The following is a 25,299-nucleotide window of genomic DNA, read 5'->3' on the forward strand; positions in this document are numbered from 1 at the left end:
CTCTAGCTGGAGTCTCTGGTCTTCTGGTTGCGCATCAGCGGGCGGTGGTGGTGCAGGATCTCCATGGAATGTTTCCAGTGCCAGCAAGAGCGACAGAAGTACTTGAAGCAGACCTAGGAAGGGAGGGGAGGGCAAAGCGTAAAATGTGACACAGGCTTAAGCCAATCGGGGAGGGGAAGAAGGCAGGACCATTTGTCCTGAGCCTTGAATTCAGACCTTGATTTGGGGGGGGGGGGACCGATAAATTTTGCAATTCCCCCCCCAAATGCGCATCCGTCGGATCAAAATGAGACTTTGGGGGTTACCGCACTTGTATTCCCAGCGATGTATTAAGAATTTGAAAACGTTATAAAAAATACTGTTCACACTTTCTATGTATACCCAGCGATGTATTAAGATATTATCGAAGGCTTTCACGGTCAGAGTTCATTGGTTCTTGTAGGTTATCCGGGCTGTGTAACCGTGGTCTTGGTATTTTCTTTCCTGACGTTTCGCCAGCAGCTGTGGCACGCATCTTCAGAGGAGTAACACTGAAGGACACTGTCCTTCAGTGTTACTCCTCTGAAGATGCCTGCCACAGCTGCTGGCGAAACGTCAGGAAAGAAAATACCAAGACCACGGTTACACAGCCCGGATAACCTACAAGAACCGATGTATTAAGAGTTTGAAAATGTTCTAAAAAATACTGTTCGCACTTTGTTTGGCCCCTTTAGCTGTGAAGACGTCATCCAACCATTTTTTAGCCGTGGTATCCAAAAACCCTTCTAAACCAATGTTTTTTATAACATTGTCAAACAATACATCGCTGGGAATACAAAGTGCGGTAACCCCCTTTCTTCGCTCAGAGCTACAAATTTAACCAAGGAAGAGATGCAATTTTGTAAAAGATGGAATTTTGGGGGGGGGTAACTGGAAAATTTTGACATTCTTTTGTGGTACCTTATTTTGCTTTCATGTGTTGTCTCCTTTTTAATTATGGCCAGGGGCCTCAACAGGGCCTGGGCCCCTCTGTACCACTGATAGGGCCCCACAGACACGTAACCGGAAGCAAGGCTCCTGGATGGGGCTCGTAGAAGAAAAAGAGTCGGTTTTTATATGCCGACTTTCTCTACCGTTTAAGGAGAATCAAACCGGCTTAACAATCTCCTCCCCTTCCTCTTCCCACAACAGACACCTTGTGAGGTAGGTGGGGCGGAGAGAGCTCTAAGAGAGCTGTGACTGGCCCAAGGTCACCCAGCTGGCTTCGGTGTACGAGCGGAGACACCAACCAGGTTCACCAGATTAGAGTCCGTCGCTTATGCGGAGGAGTGGGGAATCAAACCCAGTTCTTCAGATTAGAGTCCACTGCTCGTAACCACCATACCAATGTGTAGGCTGTGCCATCACTCAAAACTGTGCTTACAAAGAGTAAGGGAGGTTTCCTAGCAGCATATGTGACCTAAAGAACACAACACATTCCCCCCAGCTCAGAAAGTGTGAGAAGGGAAAGGGTGCCTCACCTGATCTCTGCAGAAGAAGGGCCCTGGCTGAGACCTGCACACTTGACACATGGCATCTTCCAGGTACGGATCGATCTGAACCTATGAAGATGGGGGGGGGGAGAAGAGCGGGAAAGTCAGAGCCAGGTACAAGTGTGGAGGTAAAAGGGACAGAGGAGCTCCGTGGCACAGAGTGGTAAGCTGCAGTACTGCAGTCCAAGCTCTGCTCATGACCTAAGTTCGATCCCGACAGAAGTCGGTTTCAGGTAGCCGACTCAGGGTTGACTCAGCCCTTCCATCCTTCCGAGGTTGGTCAAATTAGTACCCAGCTTGGTGGGGGTAAAGGGAAGATGACTGGGGAAGGCACTGGCAAACCACCCCATAAACAAAAGTCTGCCTAGTAAATGTCGGGCTGTGACGTCTCCCCATGGGTCAGGAATGACTTGGTGCTTGCACAGGGGATTACCTTTACCTTTAAAAGGGACAGAGGGTGTGCCGGATCATAGACAAATAAGTGCACCAAACAGAGCCTGTAAAGTCTTTCCGCGGGCGCTTCCATACCTTTTTCGTAAACTTGGTTGTTTTGATCTCCACGAACGCGGCGCTCACGGCCTTCAGGTAGCTGCGCTGATTGTTGAAGGTGACCCGTCCGGATCCTGAAACCAAACCCCATCCATTAGCGTGATGCACATAACCTGCAATGCCCGCCTGACCCCTAAACTAGGAGACTGGGTTCCCAAGGCAGGCGAAAGACAGCCCATCCCCCCCTGCACTTCTGGCAGGATTGTTTCCTCCTTACTTCCCAGCAGACATCCACGCTCTCTTTCAACTCAGGGAAAAGGGAGACACTAGTGGGAGAGAGGGAGCGACTGGCTGCTGACCGACCACGCTCACCGATCGGATACTTGTGCTTGTCTGTGTCGATCCCCGCATACACCACGCCCCCGAACAGGTCGTTCAGAATTCCAGCTAAGGCCTCTGCATTCAACATGCCGTGAAGAGCTCCCACAAAGACGGTTTTGCCGGGATCAAGCCTCTGCGTTGGGCTGCGGACAAAATTGCTGTCTGCCAGGACCCAGGGGATTACCTGTACCTGAAGTCATCCAGAGAAGGAGGGGGGGGAAAAAGATATACAGATTTTAGTCACCCACGGGCCTTCCCTTACAAACCTCTTTTCACTGCAGGACATGAAGCCCTTTGCTATTTCCCGAAACTTGTTTTGGTTCTGCCAACTGTATTTCAATCATCGTAGCTTTCCTATATAGCCAAATCCCAGCACGGCTTCTGTTGCCCTCTATGTTTAGAGTTAGATACGTGGCATCATAAAGCTGCATCTCTTTTACCAGGAAGATACTAGGTTCTTCGTTTCAGTGAGAATCCTTGACTTTGCCATCTCAAATATCTTTCCAAGTCTTTTCAAGCAGATCAATATGGAATCTCTTATATGGATATGGGAACAGATACATAATTCCGGATCTATTGCTTGACCAGCGTGGTGAAGAGGAGTTCCTTTCATTTTGGAATGCGTGAGAAATTTCTATGCTAATCAGCAACTTCCCTCGTTGGATAGCCATCTGAAGCATAATTTAGCATTTAGTCCCCGTCATCTCCAGTTAGGGACTAGGCAAGTAGGTCATGGGAAAGACCCCTGCCTGAGACCCTGGAGAGCCGCTGCTGGTCTGAGTAGACAATACTGTCTTTGATGGACCAAGGGTCTGACTCAGTATAAGGCAGTTTCATGTGTTCATGTGCAGAAAATAGAACTTTTAAAACTTTGGGAGGGGCTGTGGCTCAGTGGTAGAGCATCTGCTTGGCATGCAGAAGGTCCAGGGTTCAATCCCTGGCATCTCCAGTTCAAGGGACTAGGCAAGTAGGTGATGTGAAAGACCTCTGCCTGAGATCCTGGAGAGCTGCCGCCGATCTGAGTAGCCAATACTGACTTTGATGGACCAAAAGTCTGATTCAGTATAAAACAGCTTCATGTGCAAAAACTGATTGTACCATGTACAGGCTTGACCAGAAACCCATTTAAACAAAAGCTCTTTTATTAGTTGGGCCCCCTTGGCATAAGCCATCTACACACGTCCGGGCATCTCTGCAGCCAAAGGCAAGAGAACTTTAAAGAAAATATGTTGATGCTTACGAAACTGACTTCCACGCTATGCACGCCGAAGACAGTCAGGGGCTGCCTATCGCCAAGTTGCATTTCGAAGTCCTGGGGCAGCATGCCAGAAGTCAACTGGCAGTCAAGATCGCAGATTTAATGCTCAAACCAGCTACCATCTGCCACAAAGAGCCTTTGTTTTGAAAGATAAACGCTGCCCCTCGCTGCCAGCCCTGACGAGACAGGTTTTACGCACAGCTTCGGCCGGCATCCATCACCCACAGCAAGGAATGGCTATTGTGGTGGGTGGAAGTTTATATCTTAATAATGCAGCCCACTTGTAAGCTCGAAGCCTATTTTTTTTTTTTGAAGGCTTCAAATCAGCACCATTCCTAGAGGCCATGGTTCCCAGACCAAAGACCCTGCTGTACCCCAACATGGTGCCTGTGGGCTCCATGGAGCCTGCCAATACCTTTCCCGGCACTCGCCAAATGGTTTTTGATTGGCTACTGAAGATTTCACTGGCTATGTAGATTAAAACAACGCTGCTTTGGGGGCAGCTGTCACTACGGTGTCGGTTCCCTCCTCCCCCATTCCTCTTTCCCAGTGTATTTTTTAAAATTACTTCTCTTGGTCATAGAATCAATAGAGTTGGAAGGGGGCCAAACAGGTCATCTAGTCCCACCCCCTGCTTAATGCAGGATCAGCCTACAGCATCCCGGCCAACGCTTGTCCAGTCGCTGCTTAAAGACTGCCAGTGAGGGGGAGCTCACCACCTCCCTGGGCAGCTGATTCCACCGTCAAACAACCCTTACTGTAAAAAATTGTTTTTCCTAATATCCAGCCGGTATCTTTCCTCCCACAATTTAAACCCATTATCGCGAGTCCTATCCTCTGCTGCCAACAGGAACAGCTCCTAAGTGACTGGTGACCTGCCCCCTCCCACAGACAGGAATAGCCTCTATTCAAGGCAGATGTGTGTTTGTTTTGCCAAGAAAAAGAACCTTTCCCCCCCCTTGCAGAAGAGTCGTGAGTTATAGAGCTGCTAGGACCACCCAATAAACTGTGTTAACCCTTCCCCCCCGGGCCAAGGAGAAACGTATTGGTCGGCTAATTTTTAAGTTGATAATTTTGTATGGCCTGCAAATGTTATAAATATCCAAATGGCCCTTGGCAGAAAAAAGGTTCCCCACCCCTGCTGTCGAGTCTCTTTGTTTGCTCTTGCAGCAAAGAAAATAAGGTCTAACGTGGTATCGGAATAAGCAGCTACTTTTCTGTTAAATTGAAATGCTTTAGTATATCATGTTATTTAATATTTTACTTGCTAATCTGTTGTTATTTGTATTTTGTTTATTTGTTTTGGCAAATGGTGATGGCCAATGGCTATATACGATAAAAGTTTCATTCATTCAGTCAACAAGATCAAGCTCAGCAAAGCTTTTTTTTTAAAAAATTGGGATTGCGCATCCCGGGCACACCCACTCACCTCTTTGCAGCGCATCCTGCGGCTGGACATCTTGAAATAGTACTCACTCAGACCACTGGGGCTCAGCACGTCCCGGGAGCAGTTCTGCAGCAGAGCCCGGACAGATTTCTCAGACTCAAACACCAGGTAGGCATACCCTTGGGAGGGAAGAGGGCAGGGGAACTTACTTAAGACAGCACACGTGGCTACATAGATCTTAATTCTGGGAAGTCACTGATGGCATATAGTTCGTAATTGCTTTTGCTGGGTCAAAAAAATCCAGGTCTTCCTAGTTCAGAAGTGGCCAGTCACTTAATGGGATTACTCATAAGCAGGGTTTAATAGCATGGTTTAATATGGGTTAGGGGCTGTGGCTCAGTGGTAGAGCATCTGCTTAGCATGCAGAAGGTCCCAGGTTCAATCCCCGGCATCTCCAGTTAAAGGGGCTAGGCAAGGAGGTGATGGGGAAAACCTCTAGCCTGAGACCCTGGAGAGCCACTGCCGGTCTGAGCAAACAATACTGACTTTGATGGACCAAGGGTCTGATTCAGTATAAGGCAGCTTCATGTGTTCAATACCCTCAGTGCCTAGTAACTGGCATCTTGCTCTAGCAATTTCTATTCTCTCCCCCATAATGTTTGGAGAGCTGAAGACCAGAAGAGGTTCTTTTCTTGCGCTTTACCTAAGAGCAATCAAAATTAACTTTTTTGCGGCAGGCAAATGCCTCCAATGCAGGGAAAAGAAAAGCCAGTGTGCTCTTTCCACCCATTAAGACTCCTCTTCCAGTGCGCAAGTATACTCTCCACTGCACCAATAGAGGAAGAAGAGTTGGTTTTTATATGCCGACTTTCTCTATCACTTAAGGGAGCATCAAACCGGCTTACAATCACCTTCCCTTCCCCTCAACAGACACCATGTGAGGTCAGTGGGACTGAGAGAGTTGTGACTAGCCCAAGGTCACCCAGCTGGCTTTGTGTGTAGGAGTGGGTAAACAAATCCAGCTCACCAGATTAGCCTCCGCCACTCATGTGGAGGAGTGGGGAATCAAACCCGGTTCTCCAGATCAGACTCCTCCGTTCCAAACCATAGCTCTTAACCACTACACCACATTGGCTGCACTACACTCCAATTTACCACTCGTTCCCATACGTTATCAGCGAAAAGACGGCAGACTAAATCAACTGAGTAATTCTTATTTTAGTTGCGGCCCAGACAGATACCACCCCCACCCCTCTTGCTTTAGACAGGTTTTTTGCCAGGGGTAGATATTTCTATAAATAAATAAACGGTGGATGATGACTGCCATGTTAATCAAACCAGCTACCAGAGGCACTTCCAGAAAACCAAGGGATGGGTTCAAATGAGCAGGCCACATTTATGCAATGCTATCGCTACTGTGGGACAAAGCTAACTGCGTACCATCTAGGCTCAGTTAGTGTGCCAGCACCTGAAGATGTTTAGATTTTGGTTCTCCGTGACTCAACAAAAGCTTGCTGCCCACAGAATAGCACCTCAGAAACCCCTTTGTTGCAGTTTTCTGTAGGGCAGAGGTTCCCAAACTGTGCTCCCTGGAGCCCTTGGTGCTCTGTGAAACATCTCCTAGCGCTACATGAAGAGACTGGAAAGAAAAATACTACTGTCGTTTGGTTTGGTACAGTGGTTCCCAAACCTTTCGGGCCACCTCCCCCCCAGTTCCACAAACTCAACCCCAGCGCCCCATACTCTATCCTATAAAAAGCATTACTGAAAATAGGGGTTTGCATGACTCACTAAAGAAGATAAAACAATAAAATTTCAAAACAGTAACCATTAATTGCACATCTATTCAAAATCAAATTAAAACTTTTTAGTTGAAATTTATTCAACAAAACTGATGAACTTGATCCAGTGGTCCCAACTCGTCAAAGTCGGGGGGAAATTCTAGTAGGTTTCCACCAAATTTGCCAGCATGGTGCCATAGCTTGATCTATTGTAAATTAGTGAACAATACAGTTGAAGGGGCCCACCTCTTGCACCCCCCTGTTGCCCCCTTGCCTCTTAATGCCCCCCCAGGTAATCCCACTGCCCCCCAGAGAGTGGTACTGCCTACTTTGGGAACCAGTGGATTAGTTTATAGGCACTAGGTGAAAATTAGTCCTTCGCAACTAATTTTTCGCATGAAAAGTGCCCCATGACTCAAAACGTTTGGGAACCTCTGCTGTAGGGTGCTAAAAACCAGCTCTTATTGTTACAGATGACTGGGAAGAGCGTAGACTTAAGAGCGCTCCAGCTCTCCCCACTCTGCCTCAAACCACCACCAGTGCATTGGATTCACCCAAGCTGAACCTGTAGCGTGACAACCTGCCTCCTACGGTGCTCCAACCGGCCAGTCACCAGCATGCAGCCGCGCTATCCCAGCAGCCCTCTTGTGCTCTACGAAGCATGGATAAAAAAAGGTCCTACCATGTCTGTATTACCTTTAGGCATATTACCTTTGGGAGGGCAGCGGGGATGCTTGCTATCCTTACCAGGCCACTCCACTCTCAGCGAGCCAAACACACGGAAGGTGCTGACCAGACCCGCTGTGCAAGAGAGAGAACAGCAGTCAGAGGTGACAGAGGAAAATCCCCACTTCGATGCACAGATCGGGAGGATTATGCTTCAAGCAAGCCCTGATCTACATCTTCTTACCTATCAGCAAGCCAATGGGTCTTCTGACTAGGCTTCCTAATTGCTTGGACCCAGGAGGGAATTTCCCACCCACAGTCCCACTTCAATGCACAGACCGGGAGGATTATGCTTCAAGCAAGCCCTGATTTTCATTCCCTTACCTATCAACTAACCAATGGGTCACTTGACTAGGCTTCCCAATATCCTGGGCCCAAGCAGGGAATTTCCCAACCACAGCCCCACTTTGATGCACACACCAAAAGGATTATGCTTCTAAGCAAGCCCTGATCTACATCCTCTTACCTATCAGCAAGCCAATCGGTCTCTTGACTAGGCTTCCCAATTGCCTGGGCCCAGTAGGGAATTTCCCACCCACAGCCCCAATCTCCTGCCCTCGAGACATTTCTTTCTACCCGCCCCAGCAGCATGGCTTTTGTTCTTGTTGATTAATGCCACTGCTTGACTTGCTCCCTCATTCTTGCCATTTAAAAACAGCTGCCTTCTATTGTTGCAGTAGTATTCCGCAAAACACACAATAGCAATTACATGGATATAAATAAGAGCAATTAAACTGAGGATAAAAAAAATAAGAAGTCCACTCTTCTAAGCGATCGCATCCTTTATGCCATTCCTTTTCTAAGGAGCTGTGAACAGCATACATGTGTTTTTTTTTCATCCTGTCAGCAATGCTGATTCTACACCCTTAGGCAGATGATGAGAGGGAGGGCATCTTGGCCATCTTCTGGGCATGGAGGAGTCACTGGGGGTGTGAGGGGAAGGTAGTTGTGAATTCCCTGCATTGTGCAAGGGGTTGGGACTAGATGACCCTGGTGGTCCCTTCCAACTCTATGATTCTATAACTGTAAATTTAAGAGAATGAGCCATGATCTGGGAAACCCTTGGCTCTAGCCCTGGAGAGAAAGGAGACGGGTAGGAGGGAATAAAACTACAACCTGGTGTGAACTAGGAAGTCAAAATGGCCGTGGAGAAAGCCAGGCTCAGCTGTCCCTGCACTGCTAAGCAGAGCTATTTGTTCTTGGCTATTGCGAAGAATTACATATATACATACACACAGAGACAACAATCTGGCTCCCAGCCACTGACTAACCACTAACAGCTATAGGAACATATTCGGGGATTCTGCCAACTACAGGCTTCATGTTGCTAGAATTTTGCTTTCACTGTTCTCAGAGTCACTGCCTTACCCCTCTTTACTTAATGCAAACCTTACAAGAGGGTGGGGTCACGGCTCAGTGGGAGAGCATCTGTTTGGCATGCAGAAGGTCCCAGGTTCAATTCCCGGCCTCTCCAGTCAAAAGGATTAGGTAATGTGTGTGTGTTAAGTGCCGTCAAGTCACTTCTGACTCATAGCAACCCTAGGAATCACTGCCCTCCCAAATGTCCTATATTTGATAGCCTTGCTCAGATCTTGCAAATTGAGGGCTGTGGCTTCCTTTATTGAGTCAGTCCATTTCTTCTTGGGTCTTCCTCTTTTGGGGAATAGGTGATGGGAAAGATCTCCATCTAAGACCCTGAAGAGCCGCTGCCAGTCTGGGTAGACAATACTGACCCCGATGGACCAATGGTCTGATTCAGTATAGGGCAGCGACATACGTACAAAGCAGTGAGGCCCCCAAGAGGTTACTCACCTTCTGTGATATCCCAGGGGACGCCTCCTAGAAACACCTTACACGAATAGATGGGATTCTTGTAGTTTCGGGGTGGAAGCTGCCCGCTCCATGTGCAGGTTGCTTCGTTCACGGCTGAGGAGAGACACCACAGAAAGAGAAGCTTCATTCAGGAGCCTGGGACAGCTCATAGTGCTAATTCCCGCCAAGTTATATACCTCCCCACCCATCAACGCTTTGGGCTGATTAGCTTGGAAAGAAGGCAGTTAAGGGGAGACATGATAGAGGTCTATAAAATTATGCGTGGTATGGAGAGGGTGGACAGGGAGAAGCTTTTCTCCCTCTCTCATAATACTAGAACACGGGGTCATCTGCTGAAGCTGGTAGGTGAGAGATTCACAACAGTTAAAAGGAGGTATTTCTTCACACCACGCTTAGTTAAATTGTAGAACTCCCTGCCCCAGGATGTGGTGATGGCTGCCAACTTGGAACGCTTTAAGAAGGGAGTGGACATGGAGGAGAGGGCTATCCATGGCTGCTAGTAAAAATGGATACTAGACATGATGCAAATCTATTCTCTCCTGGATCAGAGCAGCATGCTTTGGAACACAGGCAGGATAGTGCTGCTGCAATTGTCTTGTTTGTGGGCTTCCTAGAGGCACCTGGTTGGCCACTGTGTGAACAGACTACTGGACTTGATGGAGGGGAAGGGTTGTGCCTCAGTGGTAGACCATCTGCTTGGCACACAGAAGGCCCCAGGTTCAATCCCTGGCATCTCCAGTTAAAGGGACCAGGCAAGTAGATGATGTGAAAGACCTCTGCCTGAGACCCTGGAGAGCGGCTGCCAGTCTGAGTAGACAATACTGACTTTGATGGACCTTGATGGTCTGATTCAGTATAAGGCAGCTTCACGTGTTCACGTGACCTTGATCTGATCCAGCATGGACTTTCTTACGTTCTTATGCCGCTGACTCACCCGCTGCTTGCTTGTGCAGCCGAGCTTCCCTTTCGATGCTGAACGGGTCTTCCGGGGAGTCCGACAAGCTCCAAGAAGGCCACGGCGACGTTCCCGGCCACTGCTTAGATGCGCTGGCTGGGCTGGAAGTAACAGCCGCTAAAGCAGCTTGATCTTGGGTGAGGTGGGATCCTGATCCACTGATGGAGTCCCTGGTCAAGCCCCCCATAGGCAGGAACGGCAGAGGTGGAGAGATGCGGAGGCTGGACTGAAAAGAGAGACCAGCATCAAAAACACCACTTGCCGGAGTGAGCGCACGCTGGCTTGTAAACTTACTCCAACAGGTATTAACAGGAATTCAAGCTAACTCCACACATGGAGTTTTGCCTTCCCTGAAGGAGCCCCGCTGAGTCAAAAGCAGTGGAATCTAATTTAATCGTAATAAACAGCTTAATAAACATGAGCATCAAGGAATAAGGAATGCCCGTTTCAGCACAGGCGGGGATTACCAATTACCTTGTAGATCTTCCAAAAAGATAAAGGCACCGGGTCATTACTTACCCATGGAGGGACATCACATCCTGACGTTTACTAGCAGACTGTGTTTATGGGGTGGTCTGCCAGTGCCTTCCCCTGTCATCTATACTTTACTCATTTTACCGATCTCAGAAGGATGGAAGGCCGAGCCAACCTCAAGCCAGCTACCTGAAACTGACTTCCGTTGGGATCGAACTCAGGTCGTGAGCCTATATATCCTAATGGTCCCTCCCTTTTCCTATTCTATATCTTAACAAAGCCACACCCTGAAAACTACAATTAGAAGTGCATCCAAATTTAGTGTCACAGTGTGTAGCCTGTACTTCACAGGACCCGTTTGTTTACGGCCTCCCTTGTAAAAAAGAGAGAGAGAAAACACGACTGCCGATTCAAATCCTTTGCACCCCTTACAGTCTTACAATTAAGTCCGAAAGGTGGTCAGAACCGGAGCTGAATCCACTGGTGTCGGAGTCTGAGGGGCTACTGGAGCGCGAATACAGAAGCGAGCGGCTACTGTCCAGACGGGAGTTCCTCAGAGTCGGAGTCGGAAGATTGTCCGTCAGCTCGGAGCCGATGGGGTCCAGGGGCAAGAAACCCAAGGGGGGCTTCCCCAGGGGATTGCTGAGCATGTTAAGGACTGCAAAGCAAGACAAAAGGGATGAATCACGCACATCCGACATTATCACCCGTGGCCCCCTTTAACCAGGCAAGGCACGCCTAGGCTCTCCGGTCAGCTGAGAACGCCTGGAATGCAGACTATGAATCCAATCCCACTCACCGAGCCTGAAAAGGGGACCACTGGGTCTTTTAGCGAGCACAAAGTTTAGTTAGTCGTGCTGTGTTATTCAATGCGGGTGAGCCTCACCTATCCCCTAAACACTCTGGCATTCAACTCTCATGGATGTAAACAATGCTGAGAATTATGCAAGTTGCTTCGGCTGCCCCCCCACTGTGCCGGCCTGTCCATCGCTGCACACGGCAGCCCTATTTATTACCCAGGATCTTTGTACATACTTCAAACAGTATAAGAATCTCCCACACACCCATCTTTAAAGCGTACTAATAGAAGAGTTGGTTTTTATAGGGGAGGGGCTGTGGCTCAGCGGTAGAGCCTCTGCTTGGCATGCAGAAGGTCCCCGGTTCAATCCCTGGCATCTCCAGTTAAAGGGACCAGGCAAGTAGGTGATGTGAAAGACCTCTGCCTGAGACCCTGGAGAGCCATTGCCAGTCTGAATAGACAATACTGACTTTGAAGGACCCAGGGTCTGGTTCAGTAGAAGGCAGCTTCACGTGTTCATGCCGACTTTCTCTACCACATAAGGAAGAACCAAACCGGCTTACAATCACCTTCCCTTCCCCCCAACAGACATCCTTGTGAGGTAGGTGGGGCTGAGGGAGCTCTAAGAGAGTTGTGACTAGCCCAAGGTCACCCGGCTGGCTTCGTGTGTAGGAGTGGGGAAACCAACCAGGTTCACCAGATTAGTGTCCGCCGCTCATGTGGAGGAGTGGGGAATCGAACTTGGTTCTCCAGATTAGAATCCACTGCTCTTAACCACAACACCATGCTGACTCTCCATTAATACCTCCATTTCCTCATGCTTCTACCGACGTGGACTACTCTGAAGCAAGGGCCTATCGGAGACAGTTATAGCTAAGCAAGCACGGCTGTCATCCGTAATGTTTTGAGCTCAAAGGCAAGATGGGACTAAGGATAGCAAGCCCGCTGGTACTGCAACCCCCCCTCCTTTTCAGAGGCAGTTGGAGATCTCACACATTCGCTTTTCTCTCCCACACATCTACAGTCACACAGTACCGCACGGCCAACCACCCACTGAAGGCTGTCTATTCCAGCCACAGCCCTGCAGAAAAGCTTTTGTTTTGAAAAGCAAGGGCGCTGCCAAGATGCTGGCATTCCCTTTACTCACCCCCGTTACGAACAGAGAAAAAACAAACGCTTGCTTGCGTGAAAAGCCTAGAGGCTCTACTGCTAGAGGAGCCAAGTGGGTAAAGACCTGCGAAGCCTCAAGGATGTCGCCATCTCGTTTCCAGCTTCCGTGAGTTCAAAGACGTTTTTAAAAACATGCAATGGCCTTAAACTGCTGACAGCCAGCGTGGTGTAGTGGTTAAGAGCGGTGGACTCTAATCTGAGAACCGGGTTTGATTGCCCCGCGCTCCTCCACATGAGCGGTGGAGGCTAATCTGGCGAACCGGGTTGGTTTCCCCCACTCCTACACACGAAGCCAGCTGCGTGATCTTGGGCTAGTCACAGTTCTCTGAGAGCTCTCTCAGCCCCACCTACCTCACGGGGTGTCTGTTGTGGGGAGAGGACGGGAAGGTGATTGTAAGCTGGTTTGATTCTTCCCTAAGTGGTAGAGAAAGTTGGCATATAAAAACCAACTCTTTTTCTTCTTCTAATATTTAGGAGAGTCAGCCCTGCTCAGTACTTGGATGGCAGATCATCAACGAAGTATAGGTTTGCTACGCAGAGGCAGAAAATGGCAAACTACCTGTTAGTCTGCCCTGACCTGGATGGCCCGATCTCATCAGATCTCAGAAGCTAAGTAGGGTTGACCCTGGTTAGTCCTTGGATGGAAGACCACCAAGGAAATCCAGGGTTGCTACTCAGAGGCAGCCAATGGCAAACTACCTCTGCGCCTCCCTTGCCTTGAAAGACTTATAAGGTCCCCGTAAATTGGTTGGGCCTTGACGGCAACTTCCCCCACCAGCATTTAGGAAGTTGAGCTTCTGAATACTCCAAGACTATATGGTCACCCAACTGTCACACACTCCATTTTGCTCACAGAGCAAAGTCTACGTACCAAGTTTCACAGAAACTCAGAACGCACAAGTTCAAAAACAAAGAACTCAACCTGTGCATTGATTCTAGTCCAGAACGGTTCTCTGGTCACCTCTGGCCTTATTTGCACCATCGTAGTGCTGCTAAACCCATTCTTGTTTGCGCAAAAATTCTCTACGATCTTCTCCAAAGGCATTTGGGCCCCAAATCAAGTCTTGCTTGTTAACAACCAACCCAAACTCTGTACTTGGCGAGAGAAACAGAGAACCTCTCTGGCTTGGGGGCTGCTCAGTCAAACAACAAGCAACCAGCCCGCTAACGTCGCAATTCCGTAATTTAATCGTGATTCAGGACGAAGAGTATCCATGGCAAATTAGGGCTTCCTTAGCACCGAAATCTAGAGAAGCGTTTTAAAAAAATATATATTCCTGGCTGTTGACTTTCAGGAGCCTCTTAGGACAGCTACTGTAAGCACAACAGCTAACTCAGAGGAGACCTACACAGATCACCCAGTACGCAGGTGGCGGCAGCTCTTGTTCTGATGGTCCTCAGGGAACCGTTACTGCACAACATCTAAGTTTAGCGCCAACTCAGCACCTTTATTAGGGCATCAAAGCTCAGCTTTCAACTTTTCCCCTGTCCAAAGAAGCTTCTTTGAATAAAGGAATTCATCCTTACTGAAGATGCTCAAATTCCCTCATCGTCCTCCTGCTGGACATGTCGTATGAGAAACCTGATGGTAGGAACGGTAGGACAACACAGTGACTCAACAGTGAAGTCGCTAGGTGCCAGGTCCTACCATCGGCATCATTGGAGGGAAGATATAAGAAGGCCCCTATAGCAGAAAGGCTTTGCCCTTGTGGGTCAGGGGATATAGAAACTTCAGAACATGCAGCTGGGGGGGGGGTGCGCGTCGAGTCCTCTGACCGGTAACTGCTAGAGAAGGAGCACAACTTTGGTCACATTGCAAGACTGCGCACGATGGCTTCTAAGCGAGGGGCACAGCTTCTTAAGAACATGAGCACAGCTAAATCAGACTAAAGGGGTCCATCTTCTTTCTCAACGCATCTGAGGATCTCACAAGCAGGGCACAGTCGACAGCCCCCCACCAGCAACTAAGACTGATGCACTTCTGAACACAGAGGTTCTACTTAGCAATTATTACGAACGGCTGGTGATGCAACTATCCTCTGTGAATTCGTCTAATCCCCTTTATAAAGCCGTCGAATATTGCTACAAACTGTGGCAGAGAATTCCACAGACTATATGTATTAGTACTTCCGTTTGCCTGTCCTGAACATTAATCCCAATTAACTTTATTGCATAGCCTCTGGGTTTAAGAAATGTTTCCCATCCTCTCCCTCACGCACAGTGCATTGTTTTAAGCCATTATCATGTATCCTCCCTTTAACGCCCCCCCCATCTAAAGAGCCCCCAAACGTTTTACTCTTTTTGGAAAGATAGCCTAATCTCTTGGGCCATGTATGCAGGTTTGATTCTGCTCCTCGCTCAATGCTGATTTTTTAAACCGGATGTTCCTTCATTTGCATAGCCACTAGCAATAGTCGTTTGCATAGCTAAGCCGAGGCTGGGATTCTGCATGCTTCCTTCAGTAAATGCTTCGATGCGGGGGCAGAGCAAATACAAAAGGCCGCGTTAAAGGGGCTTTTAACAAATGCAAAGCAGGTATGCGCCGGCTTCCCAGTGAGTCTGGAATGACGGTTCAGCATGATTAAAATATATATATATATGTGGGGCACTTCAGCCTGGAACACACTGCTAAGTACCAAGCATAAACGGCCTTGGTTGCTCCTTTCTACATCCTAGATGGATCTGCTTATCACTCAACCAATGAATGTGATCAACAAGAACAGGCATAGAAGTAAATAATCTAGCCTAAGCCATCGGCACAAGTTTAACCTAATGGTCTGATGGCAGAGGCTCGACAGCTCGAATCGCGAGACGCAGCTTTCCCCCTCCCGTTATTGCAGCGTCGCTGTTCTATTTCCACCGCCCAGGCTAAGAATATTAGCTACGTGAACACAGCCAGCTGTCTCCAGAGGTACACCGTTAAGAGCTAGTAGCAATTGAATAGATAACAAATCTGGCAGGTACCTTCTCCAGGGGCACAGAGGCTGATCTCTAAGGTCCTCATGCTTACCGCTTTCAGCACAAAACACAACTACGTACTACGGTTGTCTCTATAAGGCCTGGGAATTTTGCACGCACGAGGCAAGACACCAGTTTAGGCTGGAGTATCTGGGTTCCAGGACTAGCATCGTGCCACGCTGCGAAAGGCCCTGGAGAACACAACGCACAGCAATTTTCTCAGTGGCACCTGCAGAATGAGCTTGGAAAGAAAGAACGAACAGTCACAGACCGGCACAGATTTTGGGGGGATGCAGTGGCCTCAAATCACACGTCTCTGGAGCGCACGCTTCCTAGTCCAGAGAGCAATCTCCCAGGAGGAGAATGAAGCAGGGCTTCTTTTCTGTTACCAGACACAATTCTCCTGCTCTGCTTTGAGAACAGCCACTCCCAAAAGCTGGACGAGGGCCAGACACCACCATTTGTGACTCAGCTGTTTTGATAAATGCAGCTGAGACCCTCTTTGGGAAAAGCCAGGGGGAGGTTTCCCCTCCCTTATCAGCTCAAAAAGCACAGAGAAGAGGAGGCTTCATTATATCCAGGGATACATCACTCCTGGGGTTCAGAAAGCTCCCACCAGCCAAAAAAAAAAAAAAAAGGAGGGGAAAAAGAGAACCCCAGACTGGAAATCCTCCCTGATATAACAAAGCACAATCTCTCTAGACCTCTCTCTCTTTCTCTCCCAAATGCATTGAGCAAAAAATAGCAACAAGCAAAATTACAAAACATGAAGAGGAGAAGGCCAGCTCTCCACCAAAAGCAAGGTTAACTAAACCAGGTGCCGTATATAAAAAGGACCAACCCAAGCCGGCATTGGAAGCAGTTTCATAGAAACACAGGCAGAGGCCATTTATGCAGGGTCAATTTTGATGCTTGCTCAAAGCTCTTTTTTTAAAACGCGGCTTTAAAAATGCCCATTCACAGTCCCGACACAAAAGGAGAAATTCCACACACACCCCCACTCGCCTGCTCCTTCGTTCCTGTTTGCATAGTCATTAGCATGTGCATAGCTAACGTGCCACTGTTATTTTGCATGGTTCCTCCAGGGGATCCTTCGCGGATACATTTATGACCACAGACACCACGATTGCTACATTCAGACATCGCAATGAACTGTGCTTTATACACAGTAGGTATGATCGAATCCCAGCAAACCGGGGTTTGCTGACTGGTGCCAAACCAGGGTATCAAACTCAATCAATCAATCAGTTATTACAGTCAAAGGCCAGCATAAAATATAAAATATACATCCTACAATAAAATTATACAACTTCCATTTACAGCATCTCATCCGAACTAGTTAATCTGAAAGGGTATCAAACTACAGTTTGAAGCTGGCTTGCTAACCACAGTTGGTACTACGTTTTGTAGCCAGTTTGAGGCTAGATGACCCCTTAAAGTTGCCTGATCAAAGAGGTGGCCGCATACGGAGGATCATCTCTCTCCTTTGGGGACCAAGAGAAGACAAGAAGCAAACTTCTTCACTTACATTTGGTAGACTGTGTTGCACAACAAACCCACAGTTTATCACAACATCTGAATGAAGCCTGTGTTACCAGTATGTAGAACACAGCGAGACAGAAGTAAACGGCTATTTATATTTGCCATACCAATACAAGGAGTGAATGGCAAACAGAGTTGCTAAATTAAGGAACATCCTTAAAGAAAGGCAGCTCTTAGCATGGCATAACCCTGCAGTATATTCCAGCTCTGTTAAGTGGCTGCTTCTAAGGAAGCCCATTCTATTGTCCTTGATCTCTCTATCGCCATCTCAATGGCTATATACAATTGTCTGCAAATTTTCTTTGCCTCTCCCACTCAAACATTTAGGAGCCAGGCTCATTTTTCCATCGTAAGGGTATTATATTTTACGGCCATATTGTCTAATACTACTAGGCACCACAACGAAATTTCTAGGAGCCGTGATGAGCCGCTGCCTTGGATTTGTCAAGCCTTGGTTTAAGCCATGTGCTACCTGGCCGTTTCAGCAAGTAACTGTTGAAAGGTTTGGAGACGCAGGCCAAGACGTTGTTAGATCCACCTGGAAGCCCCACGGCCCTCTATCAGCAATTAACAACAGGGCTTCCACTTAAAAGGCTGCAGAGGACCCAGGACCAGTTCCAGGTTGAAGCCCCCCCCATATCTTTCCACCCCGTACCTGCATGCCCCTGCCTTTCCCCACTCATAAACCCTCCCCATTGAAGAAGAGTTGGTTTATATATGCCGACTTTCTCTACCACTTAAGTGAGAATCAAACCGACTTACAATCACCTTCCCTTCCCCTCCCCACAACAGACACCTTGTGAGGTAGGTGGGGCTGAGAGAGCTCTAAGAAAGCTGTGACTTCGTGTATAGGAGTGGGGAAACCAACCCAGTTCACCAGATTAGCCTCCGCCGCTCATGTGGAGGAGTGGGGAATCAAACCTGGCTCTCCAGATCAGAGTCCACCGCTCCAAACCACCGCTATTAACCACTACACCATGCTGGGTCTCAAGCAAAGTTACTGGGCCACCTCACAACTTTGACAGCTCAGTCAAACCCACACAGAAGGGAGGGGCTGTGGCTCAGTGGTAGAGCCTCTGCTTGGCATGCAGAAGGTCCCAGGTTCAATCCCTGGCATCTCCAGTTAAAGGGACCGGGCAGGTAGGTGATGTGAAAGACCCCTGCCTGAGACCCTGGAGAGCCTCTGCCGGTCTGAGTAGACAATACTGATTTTGACGGACCAAGGGTCTGATTCAGTAGAAGGCAGCTTCATGTGTTCGTGCACATGTTCAAGCTGTGTGCAGATTCAGAGATGTCCCAGCAGCCAGGGCATGCCCAGTTCCCCCAAGCCCATCAGCAGTCAAACACCGGTACATCAAGAGTGCAGATCAGCAATAGTATTTTTAGCATGATTGCTAACTCTTTTTTCTTTTTTGCACTTCCAGCCAGCTCCCTGTGGATATGTGCCGCTGAGTCATTATAGCAGCTTCCCAACTGCTGAGAACCAACGGCGCAGCATCCGTCCTTGGCAAGGCCCGTCCCACCCAGCCCACAGGCCAGGGTCTAGAGACAAGCCCTGGTAGCGCTGCAGTCCCGGTAACAGGAGATGCCAGCCGCTACACCAAGACGCGGTTAAAAAAAGGGAGCCACCGGCTGGAAAACAGCATCCTGCCTTTGCTCATTAGAACAAGGTACTGGAGGCCATTTCCCCCGACGACTGTGATGCCGAACACACCTCCTTTAATATTCCCTTTGGTGCCCCTCCCCTGGTTTTACCTGTTGAATCCCCACCCCTCCCCAGCCCCCTGGAAACAGCTTCAGCAAAGACAACCTTGAACACATGAACACACAACCACACATGAAGCTGCCTTATACTGAACCAGACCCTTGGCCCATCAAAGTAGGCATTGTCTACTCAGACCGGCAGCAGCTCTCCAGGGTCTCAGGCAGAGGTCTTTCACATCACCTACCTGCCTAGTCCCTTTAACTGGAGATGCCGGGGATTGACCATGGGACCTTCCGCATGCCAAGCAGATGCTCTACCACTGAGCACCCTTCCTTAATATATACGCTGAATACGCTGCAATTAAGATCCGTACGGGAAAGGTAATCACTGAGACTGGCTAATTTTTATCTGGTGAATTATTGGTTTTAACTGTTTTTAAATTGTGATATTTTAAACAGGAGAGATCTTAATCTCTCACAGGTTGTAGTTACTTTTATTCTGGCTTTTGCTGTAAATAAATGTATTTGTGTATGCTTAATATATACCAAAGCAACTGCCAAAGAGTTGGTTTTTATATGCCGACTTTCTCTACCACTTAAGGGAGAATCAAACCGGCTTACAATCACCTTCCCTTCCCCTCTCCACAACAGACACCTTGTGAGGTAGGTGGGGCTGAGAGAGTTCAGCGAAAACAGTGACTAGCCCAAGGTCGCCCAGCTGGCTTCATGTGGAGGACCAGGGAAACAAATCCCGTTCACCAGATTAGCCTCCACAGCTCCTGTGGAGGAGTGGGGGAATCAAACCCGGTTCTCCAGATCAGACTCCACCGCTCCAAACCACCGCTCTTAACCACACCACCACGCAGGCTCTCTTTAAAGAGAAGGAAACACACTTAGGGAGGGGAGGTAGGGAGGATAAAAAGCAACTGAACCAGCTTTCACCTAATACCAGTCTCAATTCCACCTTGTGCTGTCCAGCTTGTCATAATAATTTTTGTCCTCAAGACAAAAATAATAAAAACCAGCCGCCTAGTCCAAGTGCAATTCTGCACTTCCATTTTGAATTAAAAGCTGGGGGGGGGGGGTTTGTCTTCATGCAACATGATTCAGAGCCATCTCAGACCATGAAACACCAGCCTACACACGCCGAGTTCAATTTGTGCAGAATTAACGGGGCCAGGCCCATAAGTTAAGCGGCTCTAACACGCTGCTGCTCCGGGGCCTACTCTTGTGAAAGCCTCTTCCCCCTTGCTTTACCAGAATGTTTTTTGGGAAATTTAGTGGCCTCTCCCTCCTCACCTTCCACCCTATTTACATAGGGTAAGATGCCACAAATGGCACATTGTTTGTCCACTATCCTGCCCCCTCTCCACTTCAGAGATCCTGCATCCTATTAAAACAGATTTACCTAGGTGCAGTGATGTAAAACGCTGTCACGTCACTGCCGACTTCAGGCAACCTCATAGGATTTTCAAGGCACGAGACGGGCAGAGGTGGTTCACCATTGCCTGCCTCTGCATAGCCACCTTGGTCTTCCCTTGGTGGTCTCCCATCCAAGTGCTAACCAGGGCCGACCCTGCTTCGCTTCCAAGATCTGACGAGATGAGGCTAGCCTGGGGCTATCCATGTCAGGACTTTAACTTGGTAGCTACTTTAATTCTCTGGTTTGGCCACACACACCCCCTACTATTTCTTGCAGGTTTTCACATGCCAAGGCTCAGGTCTCGGGAGGAATCCCTCTGAAGGGAGTACTCCACATGTACGAACCTTTAGATCTTAGAAGACGACGACGAAGAAGAGTAGGTTTTTATATGCCGACATTCTCTACCACTTAAGGGAGACTCAAACCGGCTTACAATCACCTTCCCTTCCCCTCCCCACAACAGACACCCTGTGAGGTAGGTGGGGCTGAGAGAGTGTGACTAGCCCAAGGTCACCCAGCTGGCTTCGTGTGCAGGAGTGGGGAAACCAACCCAGTTCACCAGATTAGATTCCACCACTCATGTGGAGGAGTGAGGAATCAAACCCAGTTCTCCAGATCCAAGTCCACCGGTCTTCACCACTATACCATGCTGTCTGGAAACTGCTATTGTAAGCTGTTAGTGGTCTGGTTTTTAATGGCCTAGGTTTTTATGCTAGGCCAGGTTTTTAATGCTGTGTTTTAATTTTTTAAAAATTAACGTTTTGTTTTTATTATTTGCATGCTATCTCGGGGAGATTCCTGGAAAGGTGGCATAAAAATTATCTAAATGACTGAAATAGGAATGGCATGCTTGGGTCCCAAATGCATTTATCCTCCCACCCCCCACCCCCGATCAAATAAGCCCTGTTCACCAGCGAGGTAGCAGGATGAAACCTCTGCATATAGAATCAGTCCCCCTGAACATTTTTGGCTGGGCTAAGAGATACATTCAATTAACCACTCTATGTTTGCAATCGGAGGCAGACACGGTCCCAGAAGGCAAGCCGTACAGCAAAATATCCAGCTCCGCCCATCGGTTCCAAACTGCCCGGCAATTCCATACAGCGGGCGTTCGAAGGGCCTCAACCATGGACTGAAGTCCCTGCCCTCCTGTCTCCAAACATGTAGTCCGATGGACAGTTCTAGATTAATTTGAAAGCTTTGCACACAACCCTGCTCGTTGTTATTTTGGCCGGTCTTCATAAAAAGATATCGGAGACAGCTTTGGTTAGGGAGTTTTGCTTTGGGCTGACGTGGCTTACCTGCCACCTTGGTCAGGTTAACGACGCCTAAAGCATTTAGCAAGACTATCTATCTATCTATCTATCTATCTATCTATCTATCTATCTATCTATCTATCTATCTATCTATCGCAGCAACCCCACCCCCCCTCATCCAAATGGATTTTGATATCAAGGGCAACTCCCTTTGCACATTCAAAAGCACCGTTCGGTTTGACAGACGTTTTGGCATTCCTGGGCAGACCAGCTTTGCTTACGGGAAGCTGACGGTTTCTGCTCCTCTCTGTAGGAAAGTGATTGTGGAGAAATATATTACAGCTTGTTGCCATTCGCAGCAGAGCAAAAAAACCCCCCAAAACAACGTACTTAACTAGTACGTTTTTGCTGCTACTTCTCGAGCGTCTCTTACGAGCACAGCGGAGTCGAGTGCAGGCCTGTATTCCTGAAGTGGCAAAGATGTTGTTCAGACAGCTGCCAAGCAGGGGGGGAGAAGCGTTCTCGACTCAAAAACGGTGGCTTAGAGAGGGACTGTGCCCCACATTACTGAACACCCCAAGAAGGGGTCCAGCATCTGAGGCCTTCAGCCCGGCACTCAGGCTGTCTGGAAATCTCTGCCAGGAAGGAAGGGGTAACCCTGACAGGACGCCTCCCCGGTTTGTATCACACAGTTGCCAAGGGAGCCCCTCAGGAACAGGTCAGTTGCCCCAGAAGGTCGGACCAGAACCAATGGATTGAAATTTAATCAAAAGAGTTTCCGTCTAGACATTAGAAAGGATTTTCTAACAGTTGGAGCGGTTCCTCGGGGGAACAGGCTTCCTCGGGAGGTGGTGAGCTCTCCTTCCCTGGAGGTTTTTAAGAAGAGGCTAGATGGCCATCTGTCAGCAATGCCGATACTATGACCTTACACAGATCATGAGAGGGAGGGCATCTTGGCCATCTTCTGGGCATGGAGTAGGGAGTCACTGGGTGTGTGTGTGTGGGGTAGGTAGTTGTGAATTTCCTGCATTGTGCAGGGGGGTTAGACTAGATGACCCTGGCAGTCTCCTTCCAACTCTATGATTCTATGAACACACAGCAGGCCCCTTCACCCTCCTGATCACCCCCGACAGCCACAGCCTCTGCCACGCAAGATCTGCCAAAGCGAAGCTGGCAGCTGAGCCAAGCGCCAACACAGCCCCACCTTAAGATGTCTGAACAAAGCTCCTGCCTCGGAGAGCTTCAACCACACAATTTGTCGCAAGACAAGCAGTTATGCTGTAAGCCTCGGCTAGAAGGCCGATAAAACAATCTCTAGCGAGTCACAGTCTGCTGCTGCGTCTGAAGAGGCCCTCTTTAGAAATCAGGTTCTGCCCTTGGCACATCTTTAGACCACCTCACAGACTGCCACGGTTCCTGCCACCCTCCAGTTCAACGTTATCCGAAACCTGAGAGTCCCAATGGTGGGATTGCTATACGTCGGTGGACCAAGGCTCCGTTAGGATCAGCAGCTCTCTGCGCATGGCCTTTTAAGCACCTGGTGCAGGCAACTTTACTGGACCCACGCTAGTTTCTCTGGGGGAGCCGCTGTGTCACAGTGATGCATTTGGCGCCAGCCATGACAAACAGAGGCAAGGAAGGTAAAGATTGAGCTTCCCTGCAGGGAAATTCCCCATCACTGAATCTAGCAGCAGAACGGGCCTTGCTGCAGATTTCTGCCCACCTAAGGCTGCCTCCGGCCATGCAACATCCATTTGCTTCTTGCATTTCTTTCGCAGGAGAAATTCTAGCCTTCCCTAAAGACATTACGCAAAGGTCTGCCAAATGCCCTGAAGGATTTGCAACTACCAAGACGGGGCCTGCAAGAACTCCGCCACAGCATCGTACGCAGAACCGTGACCTGCTTCTCTGAGCACCTTTAGCTTCAACGCCCAAGAACAAGAATTTCATTTAACGTGACAGGCTCGCAAAAATTGTGAGAGGTGCCTAGGTGCTTTACCCTCTGAAAAGCACCGAGTTTTGGCCTCTCAAGTTCTGCTTCTCTGCAATTTTCTAATATGCAGTGCTTTAGCGGGAGGGCAGGGCAGCTCAGCTGGAATGGATAAGCGTTAAACGCTGCCCGACAAAGCTTGGATTCAAGGGAGAGTAAGAGCTGAGCATCACCGCATCCAGAATTACTAAAGCAATCAGAAAGCTACAAGAACAGGCACGCTAATAAGGATGCAAACAGGACGGAGTTCTACCCTCGGGGATCTCAAGATGCAGAGTCACCTCCAACTTGGCCAGTTGGATTTCAAGGCCTACGGTTCTACAGCGCTGCTAAGAGACCTGTCTATGAGCCAGGCTTCCGCCGTATATATCTTTCTAAGCTCATCTCTGCAACGGTAAGAAGTTGTTCTCTTTTTCATTCAAACCACACAAGTCCACGAGACAAGCTCATTTTGGAATCCGTAGACCTCTAAGCCGCTAGCCCTACAAGAGCATCGCTAAAAAGGCAGAACAACACTTCTTTCCCCAATAATATCATAGAATCATAGAGTTGGAAGGTGCCATCAGGGTCATCTAGTCCAACCCCCTGCACAATGCAGGAAATTCGCAACTACCTCCCCCCCAAAACCCCGTCACCCCTACTACATGCCCAGAAGATGGCCAAGATGCCTTCCCTCTCAATCATTACGTTCACAGAATAATGTTATTAGGAACTTGTTTCCCTATTACTGGCATTCCCAGCCCCTCCCCGGTTTTTACTGTGCCTTCCAACCTGCTCTGGGAACCTTGTGGGCACCTCGGAGATTAAGAACAAGACGTCCACAACCGTTGGCACCAGCTATTTTGCTGGGAGCCGCTCTTGATTACGAAGCTGGGGGGGGAGAGAGGGGGGGAAGCCATCCAGCAACTGTTGCTCTGCGTCAGCAGACTCTCTCACCAGACTGCGTGCTGGGCTGGGCTGCAGCATCCGAATCCTGGTGGCTCCATGGCCTGTCCCACCCTGGCAAGCTGAGAGACTGCAGTCCGAGGCACAGGTCACTGGCGTCGGGGAGGCCACGGGGAGACTCCTGCGCAGAAGATGGGAATAGCATCCTGCTCGCGGCGGCGGCTCCCTCTGAGTCCTGGAAGTCTGCTCGAGGCAGGAAGGTGGAAGAAGAAGGGAGGAAAACACACATATACAGAAGAGCTCAGGAGTTTAGGAGTTTCGTGGAGAGAAGTCTACGGTCCCTGCCACCGGCTCTCGCACCCCAAAGGAGGGGGACGGAGAGCGCCATATGGCTCCCCGAGCGTACCCACCGCCCGCCCTCCTATCCCGCCCCACACTGCTGCCTGGGCCGGCATGTGACTGGGCTGCTGATGCTTACCGTGTGGCGAGAGACGTCACGCAGCCATGCGATACAGCCACATCTTCGCCGACTGGGGAGAGGGGGGGAGCAACCCTGCCCATGGGAGTTAAAGCAGCAGCATGCGGGAGGGAAGAGGTGCAGCCGCGGGCAGTGTGCGCGTATGGGGGGGGGAGTTAAAACAGGGAGGCGGAGGTTCGCTCGCAGCGGCACAGGGAGGTGGCCGAATGCAGCCGCTACAGCTGCAACAGCCAGCGAGAGAGGGAGAAATCACACAGTCGGCTTAGAGCTACCCAGCCTCCCTGGCCCCGCCCACCCAC

General features: G+C 49.1%; 2 protein-coding genes and 1 non-coding gene across 4 annotated transcripts in view; 1 reads left to right on the top strand and 2 right to left on the bottom strand.

Moving 5' to 3' along the window:
* On the bottom strand, positions 1 to 24,727 carry CPEB1 (cytoplasmic polyadenylation element binding protein 1). 2 transcript variants are annotated; one of them, XM_056865895.1, is made up of 10 exons: positions 24,574 to 24,727; positions 11,236 to 11,453; positions 10,301 to 10,547; positions 9,346 to 9,459; positions 7,519 to 7,608; positions 5,069 to 5,205; positions 2,373 to 2,571; positions 2,040 to 2,134; positions 1,500 to 1,580; positions 1 to 113 (listed from the first exon to the last, which is right to left on the bottom strand). In XM_056865895.1, the coding sequence occupies exons 1-10, from the start codon at positions 24,725 to 24,727 to the stop codon at positions 3 to 5; spliced, it is 1,446 nt and encodes a 481-aa protein (XP_056721873.1). In that variant the 3' UTR covers positions 1 to 2. The 2 variants fall into 2 exon arrangements, with proteins under 2 accessions (XP_056721873.1, XP_056721872.1); XM_056865894.1 differs by having other exon boundaries at positions 7,504 to 7,608.
* The window catches only part of AP3B2 (adaptor related protein complex 3 subunit beta 2), a 126,141-nt gene that overhangs the window by 40,355 nt on the left and 60,487 nt on the right, over positions 1 to 25,299 (bottom strand). The window lies entirely within an intron of this gene.
* TRNAA-AGC (transfer RNA alanine (anticodon AGC)) lies at positions 5,412 to 5,483 on the top strand. Its single transcript has one exon. It is a non-coding gene; the product is annotated as a tRNA-Ala (tRNA).

The sequence above is a fragment of the Euleptes europaea genome, chromosome 20, assembly GCF_029931775.1.
Source record: "Euleptes europaea isolate rEulEur1 chromosome 20, rEulEur1.hap1, whole genome shotgun sequence".
In the NCBI taxonomy this organism is placed as follows: Eukaryota; Metazoa; Chordata; class Lepidosauria; order Squamata; family Sphaerodactylidae; genus Euleptes; species Euleptes europaea.

Coding starts and splice junctions, on each gene's coding strand:
- CPEB1 (XM_056865894.1), bottom strand. CDS start 24,727: ATGCTATTCCCATCTTCTGCGCAGGAGTCTCCCCGTGGCCTCCCCGAC. Junction 7,609..9,345: donor CCCCTGGGATATCACAGAAG/GTGAGTAACCTC, acceptor TCTCTTGCACAG/CGGGTCTGGTCAGCACCTTC. Junction 114..1,499: donor CCTTCTTCTGCAGAGATCAG/GTGAGGCACCCT, acceptor CTCCCTTCCTAG/GTCTGCTTCAAGTACTTCTG.